Source organism: Lynx canadensis, chromosome A2 (assembly GCF_007474595.2).
Source record: "Lynx canadensis isolate LIC74 chromosome A2, mLynCan4.pri.v2, whole genome shotgun sequence".
NCBI classification, from domain to species: domain Eukaryota; kingdom Metazoa; phylum Chordata; class Mammalia; order Carnivora; family Felidae; genus Lynx; species Lynx canadensis.
In genome coordinates this window covers 17,909,452-17,921,928 of record NC_044304.2, presented here as the reverse complement: position 1 = coordinate 17,921,928, position 12,477 = coordinate 17,909,452, and the positions used below count along the sequence as shown (strand labels likewise).

The following is a 12,477-nucleotide window of genomic DNA, read 5'->3' as shown; positions in this document are numbered from 1 at the left end:
CTGTGTCTCCCTCTCTCTCTGCCCCTCCCCCGTTCATGCTCTGTCTCTCTCTGTCCCAAAAATAAATAAACGTTGAAAAAAAAATTAAAAAAAAAAAAAATAAAATAAAATCTTTTTAAAAATGGCATTGGGAATGGTACTGTAAGTTTAATTTTGTTATCTACATGTTCTTAGCTAGCTCATAGAAACACAATTGATTTTTATATGTTAATCTTATGTCCTGTGACCTTCCTGAATCCCTTATTAGTTCTAGGATTATTTTTTTTATACAGTCTGTGAGATTTTCTATGTAGAAAGTCATGCCATTTGCAAATAGAGACAGTTTTATTTCTTCATTTCTGATATGTTTAACTTTTATTTCCTTATTTCACTGGCTAGAACTTCCAGTACTATGTTGAATGACGAGAATGGACATTTTTGCCTTCTTCCCAATCTTACAGGGAAGTATTCACTATTTCGTTGTTAAATATGTTAGATATACTTTTTTTTTGTAGATGTTCTTTATGAAGTTAAGGAAGTTACCTTCTTTTACCCTTTTTTCTGAGAATTTTATCATGAATGGATATTGACTTTTGTCAAATACTTTTTTTATTTATGCATGGATTGATGTGATCATGTGAGTTTTCTTTAACTTGTTAATATGGTAGATTACATCAATTAATTTTCAAATATTGAACCAACTTTGCATTGCTAGAATAAACCCACCAAGTTGACATGGTGTATAATTCTTTTTATATGTTGCTGAATTCTATTTGCTTATGTTTTGTTAAAGATTTTTGCATGTACAATCATGAAAGATATAGGTCTGTCATATTTTTTTTCCCTGTATTGTTTTATCTGGTTTTGATATTAGGATAATACTAATTTCATGAAATGAATTGGGAAGTGCTCCCTTTTCTGTTTTCTAAGAGAGATTGTAGAATTGGTGTTAATTCTTTAAACCTTTGTTAGGATTTTATAATGAATTATGGATTTGGGAGAGAAGAGTTTTAAAATTATGAATTCAATTTTCTTAATAGTTACAAGGCTATTCAAATTATTTCATGTTGGGCAAATTGTGGTAGTTTATGTTTTTGTTTTCTCATCTATGTTGTTAAATTGTATGTAGAGTTGTTTGTAGTATTCCCTTATTATCCTTTTGATGTCTACAGGGTCTGTGGTGGTATCTTCTGTTTTATTCCTGATATTAGTAATTTGTGACTTCTCTCTCTTTTTTGTCAGCCTCACTAGAGGTTTGTTAATTTTTTTGATCCTTTCAAGAAAATAGTTTTTTGTTGTACTGATTTCCTCTATTTTTCTGTTTTCAATTTCATTGGTTTCTGCTTGTATCTTTATTATTTACTTCCTTTTGCTTGTTGTAGGTTTAGTTTGCTTTTCTTTGTTTTTGTTTTACAAATGTTTATTTTTGAAAGAGAGAGCATGAGCAGGGGAGGGGCAGAGAAGGAGCAGGGGGACCGAGGATGTGAAGCAGGCTCTGCCCTGACAGTGGAGAGCCCAATGCAGGGCTTGAACTCACAAACTGTGAGATCATGACCTGAGCCACAGTTGGAACACTCAGCTGACTGAGCCATCCAGGTGCCCCTTAGGGAGGTTTTTGAGGTGAGAGCTTATTAGATTGTTGATTTGAGCCTTTTTCTCCTTTCTAATGTATGCAGTCAGTGCTATAGGGTTTCATTTCAGCAGCACTTTAGCTATGTCTTACAAACTTATTTATATATATAAGTTTATTTATTTAAGTAATCTCTATATCCAACATGGGACTCAAACCCACAACCCTGACTGAGATCAGCACTCACGTGCTTTTCTGGCTGAGACAGCCAGGCATCCCAAAGTTAGATATATTTTAATCAGTCAGTTTAGTGTGTTTTCTAATTTCCTTTGAGACTTCCTTTTTGAATTATTATTATTTCCTAATGTTTATTTATTTTTGAGAGAGACAGAGACAGAGTGTGAGCTGGGGAGGGGCAGAGAGAGAGGGAGACACAGAATCTGAAGCAGGCTCTAGGCTCCAAGCTGTCAGCACAGAGCCCGACACAGGGCTCAAACCCACAGACTTCGAGATCATGACCTGAGCTGAAGTCAGACGCTTAACCCACTGAGCCACCCAGGCACCCCCTTTTTGAATTGTTTAGAAGAGTGTTGTTTGGTTTACAGTGTTGGAGATTATTGATTTCTAGTTTTTAGTCCATTGTGATCAGAGAACGTATTCTGTATTATTTAAAACCTTTAGGGGTGCCTGTGTGGCTCAGTTGGTTAAGCATCTGACTCTTGATTTTGGCTCAGGTCATAATCTCACAGTTCGTGAATTTGCGTCCCATGTTGGGCTTTGCACTGACAGCATGGAGCCTGCTTGGGATTCTCTCTCTCTTTGCCTCTCTTTCTCTCTCAAAATAAATGAGTAAATAAACGCAAACAAAAATTTTAAACCTTTTAAATTTCTTGAGGTTTGTTTTATGTCCTTGGCTTATGTCCATGGACACTTGAAAGAATGTGTAATCTGTTGTCATTTGGTGGAGTGTTCTATAAATGTCGATTAGATCCTCTTGGTTGATAGTATTGAGTTCTTCTTTATCCTTGGTGATTTTCAGTCTTTTTGTTCTACCAATTTGTTGATAGAGGGAGTTGAAATCTCCAACTGTAATTGTGGGTTGGTTTGTTTCTCCTTTCAATTCTATCAGTTTTGCTATACATAGTTTGTAGGTTTTTTTTGTTTGGTACATACACATTTTGAATTGCTGTGTCTTCTTGGTAGATTAGCCTTTTTATCTCTATCCCATAATTTTGCTTACTGTGTTCTTCCTTCCTTCCCTGATGTTTCAGAGTTCCTTCTTTCATTGTTTCTTTTCTGTGTAGAGAACTTCCCATTCTTTTGGGGCAGCTATTCTTTTGGGGTAGGTCATCTTTTGTTGACATTCTCTCAGTTTTCCTTCATCTAAGAATGCCTGATTTCCCCTTTATTCCTGAAGGATATTTTTGCTAGACATTGGATTCTGGGTTGACAATTCTTTTCTTTCAGTACCTGAAAGATACTGTGCCATTTGTTTCTATCATACTGGTTTCTGCTGTCATTCAAATTGTTTAGCTAAAGCGTCATTTTCCTCTGGCTGCTCTTAAGATTTTTTTTCTCTGTCATTAGATTTCAGAAGATAATTTGTGATGTGTCATTGCATGGATTTATTTGGGTTTATTTTGTTTAGTATTTGCTTAGCTTGTTGAATCTATATGTTTATGTTTTGCCACATTGGGAACATTTTGGGAACTTCTTAGTAGTTATTTCTTCGAGTACATTTTCAGTTCCATCCTATTTTCTCCTCTCCTTCTGGGACCCTGAGGCCACAAATATTAGATTGTTTTATTATAGTCACACAGATACTTGAGTTCCGTTCAGTCTGTTTTAGTCTGTTTTATTTCTGTTGTTCAGATTGGGTTTTCCATTGTTTTATCTTCCAGTTCACTGATTTTTTTCTCTCTTCTGTTCTGCTCTGGAGCAAGCCATCCATTGAACTTTTTATTTCAGTTGTGTTTTTCTTTTCTTTTTCAGTTGTATTATTTATTTATTTATTTATTTATCTATTTATTTATTTATTTATTTATTTATTTATTTTCTTCTTATTATTTTTAAGGAGGCACCATGCCCAGCTTGGAGCCCAATGTGGGGCCTGAACTCACAACCCTGAGATCAAGACCTGACCTGAGATCAACAGTTGGATTCCTGGGGTGCTTGGGTGGCTCAGTTGGTTGAGTGTGTGACTCTTGATTTTGGCTCAGGTCATGATCTCATGGTTTTGTGGGTTTGAGCCTCGCATCAGGCTCTGCACTGACTATGCAGAGCCTGCTCAGGATTCTCCTTCTCCCTCTGCCCCTCCACCACTCGTGCTGTCTCTGTCTGTCTCAAAATAAATAAACTTAAAAAAAAAAAAAAAAGAGTTGGACTCCTAACCAACTGAGCCACCCAGGTACCCCTCCATTTTTCAATTATACAGTTTCCATTTAGTTCTTCTTTATATCTTCTATTTCTGTGCTGTGGCTTTCTATATTTTCATCTGTTTCAAGCATATTTATCATTACTTACTGAAGGATTTTTTTTTTCCCCATGGCTGCTTTAAAATCTTTGGCAGATGGGGTGCCTGAGTGGCTCAGTGGGTTAAGCATCCAACTTCGGCTCAGGTCACCATCTCACAGTTTGTGAGTTTGAGCCCCACGTCAGGCTCTGGGCTGACAGCTCAGAGCCTGGAGCCTGCTTCAGATTCTATATCTCCCTCTCTCTCTGCCCCTCCCCTGCTCACACTCTGTCTTTCACATTGTCTCAAAAATAAATAAACATCAGGGCGCCTGGGTGGCTCAGTCAGTTGGGCGTCTGACTTCGGCTCAGGTCATGATCTCGCGGTCCGTGAGTTCGAGCCCCGCATCAGGCTCTGGGCTGACAGCTCAGAGCCTGGAGCCTGTTTCGGATTCTGTGTCTCCCTGTCTCTCTGACCCTCCCCCGCTCATGCTCTGTCTCTCTCTGTCTCAAAAATAAATAAATGTTAAAAATAAATAAATAAATAAACAAACATTAAAAAATTAAAAAAAAATAAAATAAAATCTTTGGCAGATTAAAAAAAACAAAAACAAAGAAACAAAACAAATCTTTCTTTGTCAGATAATAATAATGGCTCTGTTACCTTGGTATTGTCATCTGTTGTTTGTCTTTTTCCTTTCAGTTTGAGATCTACCAGGTTTGGGGCATGATGAATGATTTTCAGTTGGGACCTGGATATTTATGTATTACGTTGCAACTGTGGATCTTATTTAAACTTTATCTTTTAGCTGGCTTTCTCTGACTTTTTATCAGGAAAGGGAAAGATGCTGCTTTGTTACTACCAGGTGGGGGTAGAAGTCTAGGTTCCCCACTCAGCCTCTGTTGGCATCGCAGGGTGGGGCACTTCTTTTTACTGCTGGGTGGGTGTGGGAGTTCCAACATCTCCACTGACCCCATAGAAGGGCGCTGTTACTGGCTGGCAGGGATGAAAGTCCTAGTTCCCTACTTGGCCTTCTCTGACTCCACTCTGACAGCATGTTGTTACAGCCCTACAAGGGTGGAAGTCTAAGCTCCCCACTTGGTCTTTGATGGTGTGGATGGGAGTGAGGCCCATATTTTGTTTTTTGTTTCCTATGGTGAATGGCTGGGAGTAAAGTGTTTATTGCCTAAAAAATTTTTGTCTTTCTAGGCTATCCCTTTCCTGGTCCTTTGTGTAGAGAACACAGGCTTTTCTTGAGGCTTTTTTTTTTTTTTTTGGTTTATGTTTGTTTGGGTTCCTGGATTGCCAGTTTCCTCAGCTTCAAGTCGGAGACATATCAAAAAGAAAATCCAAAGAACTCACCACCATGTCATTACTCAAGTTCGAAGGTCCCTAGCCAGTCTTCCTTTTTCTTCAAACTTTCAGACTCTTCTCATGTTTGTTTTAAAAATAATGTCTAGGGGCGCCTGGGTGGCTCAGTCGGTTAAGCGTCCGACTTTGGCTCAGGTAATGATCTTGTGGTTCATGGGTTCGAGTCCCTCGTCAGGCTCTGTGCTGACAGCTTAGAGCCTAGAACCTGCTTTGTGGATTCTGTGTCTCCCTGTCACTCTGCCTGTCCCCTACTCGTACTCTGTCTCTCTGTCTCTCTCTCTCTCTCTCAAAAATAAATAAAAAACATGAAAAAAGATTTTTAAATAACGTCTAGGATTTTTGGCAGCTCTTTCTGCGCATGGGTTCTGTCCCCATGCTTTAATTAAACCACCTTTTCTGCACTGAAAAAATAAATAAAATAAAAACATCTAGGGTTTTTTGTTGTTGTTGCACTTTAGCAGGAAGAATAGGGAAAAGTACTTCCTAGAAACAAAGTCTGTATATTGATTTTAACTAAGGAAATGTTTATTTTCAGTAACCGTGTTCATTAGTCTTTTCCGTCACGGCTTCTTCCTTTTCCAATGTGCCTGAAGTCCTTTTCTGCTCCTAGATGAGACAATCTCTATCTGTATTCTTCTCTTGCACTCCTCTGCCTGCTGGGTGACTACTTTATACCTCTCCTCTCTTCTCAAATCTCCACTCTCTCAGCACATAACTTGGCTTTCTATTTCACTGAGAAAACTGAAACTACCAGAAGAAGACTTCACCAGATGCCCTCCACCACCTCCATCCACCTTTTGGCACCTGTTACTACATCCACGGCTGCTCAGCTTGTTTCCACCGATGGTGGCCCATGCCTTTGCTTGATCTTATCTCCTCTTACCCATCCATAGACCTCACTTCAACAGTTCTTCTTTCTTTTCCTTCAACATTAATTTTTGAACTCCACTAGATTGTTCTCATTAGCAGTAAAAGTATAAACATGCTTGTATTTTCACCTTGAAAGTACAAAGTTCTATTTCCCACATCAATTTCTGTGCTTCATGTCTTTGCTCCCCCTTATGTCAAAACTCTTTGAGAAGTTTTTGGGTTTTTTTGTTTGTATTTTTTAGTCATTGTCTCTAGCTCCTTTTCCCTAATTGTTAAACCCACTTTAGTCTGGCTTTTACCTCACAACTCCAACAAAACAGTTTTGTCAAGGTCACCAGTGAGCTTTGCACTAAATCCAGTGTTCAGTTCTTGGCCCTCGTCTTTCTTGATCCATCACTAGAATTTGACTCAGCTGATTCCCTCCTCTTATTAAAGAGAGCTATCTTCACTTGGCTTCTCTTCTGATTTTCCTCTGACCTACTTGGCTGGTCTTCTTGGTCTCCTTTGTTGATTCATCATCATCTTGATCTTTTAATGTTCATGCTCCACAGAGCTTATTCTTATTACATACATTTCCTTGATGATTTCTTCTTTTCTCATGATTTTTCAACACCATATATATGCTGATGATTCTTTGGTTTGTATTTCCAACTCAGCCTTTTCCTCAACTCCAGACTAGTTTATCCAACATTTCCATTTGGACACTAATAGGCACCTTAGAGTCACTGTGTGCAAAAACAAACTCCTGGTCTTTCCCAATAACTGCTCCACCTACAACCTTCTGCAACTCAATTGTGGCAACACCATCCTTCTAGTTGTTCAGCTCTAAAGCCCAGGAGTCATGCTAGGTTCCTCTCCTTCTCACTGTATATATCCCATCTGTTGAATAGTTCAAGTTTGCTTTCAACAGATGCCAAGTCTATCCCTTCTCATCCCTCCATTTGCAGTCACATTGCCCCAGGTCACCTTCATCACTAAACAGAAGATTCTGATAGTAATATGTCAATTCCATACCGATCCTCTTTGGCCTCCCAGGTCACTGTGAGTCAGCTCCAGTGTCCTCTGGTCACATGGGTCTCCTTGCTATTCCTCAGATATTCCAGGCCTACATGTGCCCAGATCATTTGGGGAAGTTGTATTTTAAAAAGCCATTGATACTTGATTGACATTGTTTTAAATTTATTATTTTTAGAAAAATTGATCTTTCCAATAAACCAGAAATTATGACTTTTTATTCATTTCTTCTTTTATGTCCCCCAGAGATATTTTAGAGTTTTATTTATGCAAATCCTATTACTGCTTGATATGCATCTATTTTATTGCTATTTTGTTATTTTTAGAAAAATTTTTAATGTTTATTTATTTTTGAGAGAGAGACAAAACATAAGTGGGGCAGGGGCAGAGAGAGGGGGAGACACAGAATCCAAAGCAGGCTCCAGGCTCCGAGCTGTCAGCACAGAGCCTGATGCGGGGCTTGAACTCACGAGCCGTGAGATCATGACCTGAGCCGAAATTGGACGCTCAACCGACTGAGCCACCCAGGTGCCCCTAAGGGAGGGAGAATCTTAAGCAGGTGTCACATTCAGCACAGAACCTGATGTGGGGCTTGATCCCATGACCCTGGGATCATGACCTGAGCCGAAATCAAGAGTTCAGCGCTCAACTGACTGAGTCACCCTGATGCCCCTTTATTGCTATTTTGAATGGAATTATTTTCCATTATTTTCAACTTGTTATTGCTGGTGTGTAAGAAAATTATTAGACTTGGGATATGTGTCGGTTGAGTGTCTGACTTTGGCACAGGTCTTGATCTCATGGTTCGTGAGTTCAAGCCCTGCATCAGGCTCAGGCTTGCTACTGTCAGTGTGGAGCCTGCTTTGGATCCTCTGTCCCTCTCTGCCCCTCCCCTGCTCGTGCACACTCATAGGCACACGTTCTCTCTCCCTCTCTTCCTCTCAAAAGTAAATAAACGTCCGACTTCGGCTCAGGTCATGATCTCACGGTCCGTGAGTTCGAGCCCCGCGTCGGGCTCTGTGCTGACAGCTCAGAGCCTGGAGCCTGTTTCAGATTCTGTGTCTCCCTCTCTCTGTGCCCCTCCCCTGTTCATGCTCTGTCTCTCTCTGTCTCAAAAATAAATAAACGTTAAAAAAAAATTTTTTTTTTTAAAAGTAAATAAACGTAAAAAAAGACAAAGAAAATTATTGGACTTCTATATTTATTTTGTAAGTGTTTCTCCTTGGGACTGTTAAAGCCGAACTCTCCAGCTTTAATTATTCTTTGGTTGATGCCTCTGTGTGTTGATTCCCTTTGACTCTGTACTTCCTATGGATCTTGCATGGGGATCTTTCTCTCGGATCTTTTCTGGGATTACCCCAGCCTGCCTTTCTCATGCTCTTGACTCTTAGGCTCTGGATCCCTGAAGCTGGGATGGGGGCCTCTCCTTGACCTTCCCCTGGCTCTGCATAGGACTTCTATCCCAGGACTTAGAACTCTGAATGCCATTTCCTGTTCACCTTTCCTTAACCAGGCTTCCTGATCAGTGAGGGCTTGGAATGGGTTTGGTATTCAGTGGGTATTTGTTGGAGGAATAAGTGAATGACTGAAGTATTTGTCTCCTTTCTAGACCTTCCAACTAGCTTTATTGGGAATGCTCTTGGATTTGAGGGTTCCTCCACTTATTTTCCAATTCTTCTGTTGATTTTTTTTTCTTGTCAGTATATGCATACTTTGTGATATTTTTATTTAGCTTTATTTCCTAGTGACTTCCACCAATATTCTATTTTCCAAATAACCGTCAGTTTGACAGTGAAGTGTTTCTTGGTCTAATGCCTAATGACCACATCCACACTCACCTTGTAATCTTCTGTAACATGCTGAGTCTATTGACTTCGATGTTGCTGCCGCTGACTTTGATGACTTTTCCCTCCCTTTCAGATTCAGGCTTCTTCAGGGGAAACCAAATACACTGGGGCTTTGGACTGTGCAAAGAAGCTGTATCAGGAGTCTGGGATCCGAGGCATTTACAAAGGGACAGTGCTCACCCTCATGCGAGGTAACCTTTTAGGTTCTCCACCTGAGGTCACCTTGGTTGGGGGCTCGTCTGAGGTGCATTTGCCACAGAGGGTCTTACCTGGGTCCCCAGATTAGCTTTGGCACCATGCAAACCACACTTATGGCTGAGAAGGCTGGCATGGTGTGCCCTGGTTTTAGGCAGTCTCACCCCAGCCAGCATGGACACAAATGAGGATGGGGGCAGGGGGAACCAACATCCTTCTGGCAGGCTGGCCCTCAAGGATGTATTAAGACAGTGGCAGTTACAGGACACTGGAAAGTAGGTAGAAATCATGGCTGGAGGGATGAGTGGGAGGAAAGAATGACTTAAGGACACTGGGGCTCACCATGGTTTCGAGATGCATGTTCTGCTGGGGTGGCAGTAGGAAAGGCAGACACAGCCTCATCCTTGTCCTAACATGGTAGCTTGGAGGAAGGCCAGAGACTAGCAGTGCTTGTAACTTGGAGTGGGCATGTCAGTGGGGACTACTCAGAAGGGGCTTTGAAGATGAAATGTTGTCATGCATGTTTGTGCTCACTCACACTAGTGCTTGCCCCAAAGTGGCATCTAATTACTGCACAGGAGTTAATGCAGATAAGAAGTGCTGCTGAGGACCTTCCCAGGGAGCCTTGAAGGGGCCAGTGCCAAGCTTGACTCTTCTAAATTCAAGAAATCTGTGAGGATTTTATATCATTTAATTCACCTCTTTCTTGCTGCTAACAGATGTTCCAGCCAGTGGGATGTATTTCATGACATATGAGTGGCTGAAAAATATCTTCACTCCAGAGGGAAAGAGGTAAGGAGAACAGAAGAACTTAGAAGCCACTTTGCTCAGTCATGGGTTGGTTGCCCTTTACTGTGAATGGGTCTGATGGCAGAGTGGGGCTTGCTCCTGGTTCCATATCCACTTAACTCTCCTTGCTGCTGAGACCCATCTAATACCGCTAACTCTGTACCTCACCTACTGGAGCAAGTATATAAAACAAGTTCATGAAACTTCCTCCAAGGAGTGGCAGCTGCCATGTCACAGGAGCCCTGGCCTTGGACCTCCTCCCTCTGGCCAGTTTCTCCCTCTCTCTCACTGCCCCATCTGCCATAGGAGGGATGGTCTAGACGCCACTCTCATAGCCTTTGTCTGACTGCGGTTGGTATTCTGCGGTTGGTATTCTGCAGTGTCAGTGAGCTCAGCGTGCCTCGGATCCTGGTGGCTGGGGGCATCGCTGGGATCTTCAACTGGGCTGTGGCAATCCCCCCGGACGTGCTCAAGTCCCGCTTCCAGACTGGTTAGTGGAGGGTAGTGGGGTAGATGAGGGTGGAGTGGGTCCCAGCACTGGCTGCCCCTGGGGTGCAGAGCTCTTAGGGCCCTGAAGATACTCACTCTCCACAGCAGCACCCAGCATCTGTCTGATCAACATTTTCCCTTGTAGTCATTTGTGTTCTAGGAACCCTAGACTCACTTCCTGTTGGCCAAAACACAAAATAAGTGAGGTAAGCAGTCAAATCAACTCTTCTGCCTTCACATGAGCAGAGGATTATTTCATTCTTTATTCTTCTCCACTCCCTTAGCATCAGTAATCCAGACAGTGTGTCTGTTTCTCCCAAAGTGAACTGTGTTGTCTGTGGACTTGTCCCAGATGACCTGCAAGGTGTCTTCTTCCTGATGCTGTGACCCTGCAGGAAGACTTGACTACAAAATTGTCCCCACGTGGGTCATCATGGTTAGGTCAGGAAGCTTCCTAAAGCCTTAACAGTTGGATTTCACCCACAGCACCTCCTGGAAAATATCCTAACGGTTTCAGAGATGTGCTGAGAGAGCTGATCCGGGATGAAGGAGTCACATCTTTGTATAAGGGATTCAATGCAGTGATGATCCGAGCCTTTCCAGCCAACGCGGTGAGTGGCAGACAGGGGCTGTACTTTCCCTTTGGAGCTTAGAGCAGGGTCCAAAGTCTAGGTGGGTTGACTTTTGCTTGCTCCTAGGATTAGATTGGGAGCTCAGTTTTCCCCAAATCCTACCCTCAGCCAGAGCCTCCTTATTTGCTTCCTTTCCTGAAGCTTCAGGAGGGTTTGTCTTTGGGATTCTCTGAGGGGAGGGGCTTTGATTTCTGACTTGGCCATCAGAAGTGGGCAATTGTGAAACATGGATGTTCTTCCCCTCTCAGGAATGAGAAAGCACAGCTTGATTCCCTGACCTGGGGTAAGAATGAAGTTAGGGAGGGTCCTGATGAAGTTAGGGAGTAGTTCTGGTCCTGACAGGGTTAGCTATGGTCTTTGTGATAGTCACAACGCCTGCTGGTTTTTCTCTTCCTTCCAACCCCTTCTCAGGCCTGTTTCCTTGGCTTTGAAGTTGCCATGAAGTTCCTTAACTGGGCCACTCCCAACTTGTGAGGCTGAAGGCTGCTCGAGGCTTCTGGATGATGGAAGCTATCACCGAGGAAGAAGCAGTGGGCAGGACTAGTCAGTCCTGAAGGGCAAAAGGAGGGGAATGGTGGGATCAGAGCTGTGTGCATGGACTTGTTGAGACCATTGCCTTAATGACATCCTCTACCTGGTATAACTTGGTCTGCCACTTTGAGACTTGAATTTACTCTTGTCAGTTTAAGGGATCTCAAGAGGATTTGGAGGTGGAGTAAGTAGCTTTCAGACCAGATACGACCTGTGGTCAGAGAGCTGTCTACTGGTTGACTACAGGCCCTATTATACCCAAAATACTCCTCGAGAAAGAGGGAATCTCAGCGTCTCACTGGAGGCACTGTGCATGTTTTCAACCAGCTGACCAGGAGCTGGGGTGTTCTTCAATCCCTACCAAGGAACACACACCAGGTTTCCAGGGTATCATATAATCCTGGCCTGCATGTGAAGATGTGGACTTGAGGCCCACATCTCTCTGTCCAAGTGGACTGAACAAATGTGCCTAGGGGCAGATAGCCTGTTAACAGTTTGATTTTTTTTTTTTTTTTAATGCATTCAGGTAATCAAAACTTAAACTAAGTAGCCCAATTTCCCAGGAGTAGATGGAGAGCTTTCCCTCCTACAGAGTGAGGAGGGTTTGGAATCAACAGTCCGAGCCCTGCTGAGATAAGTGACAAAACCTAGGGTGTAGAAAAGGCCATTTTTGCACACTCTTTTCTCATGAGAGTGCCCTCTTTTAACAGGAAACAATAAATATTGTTTCTAATTTTT

At 42.1% G+C, this 12,477-nt stretch overlaps 1 protein-coding gene across 1 annotated transcript in view; it reads left to right on the top strand.

Annotated features, from left to right (window-relative positions):
- The window catches only part of SLC25A20 (solute carrier family 25 member 20), a 29,188-nt gene extending 16,711 nt beyond the window's left edge, over positions 1-12,477 (top strand). The window contains exons 5-9 of the mRNA XM_030306700.1: positions 9,177-9,294; positions 10,018-10,090; positions 10,468-10,577; positions 11,063-11,187; positions 11,620-12,477. Coding sequence (XP_030162560.1) covers positions 9,177-9,294; positions 10,018-10,090; positions 10,468-10,577; positions 11,063-11,187; positions 11,620-11,682 — 489 coding nt within the window. The 3' untranslated portion in view covers positions 11,683-12,477. The remainder of the gene's footprint in view (positions 1-9,176; positions 9,295-10,017; positions 10,091-10,467; positions 10,578-11,062; positions 11,188-11,619) is intronic.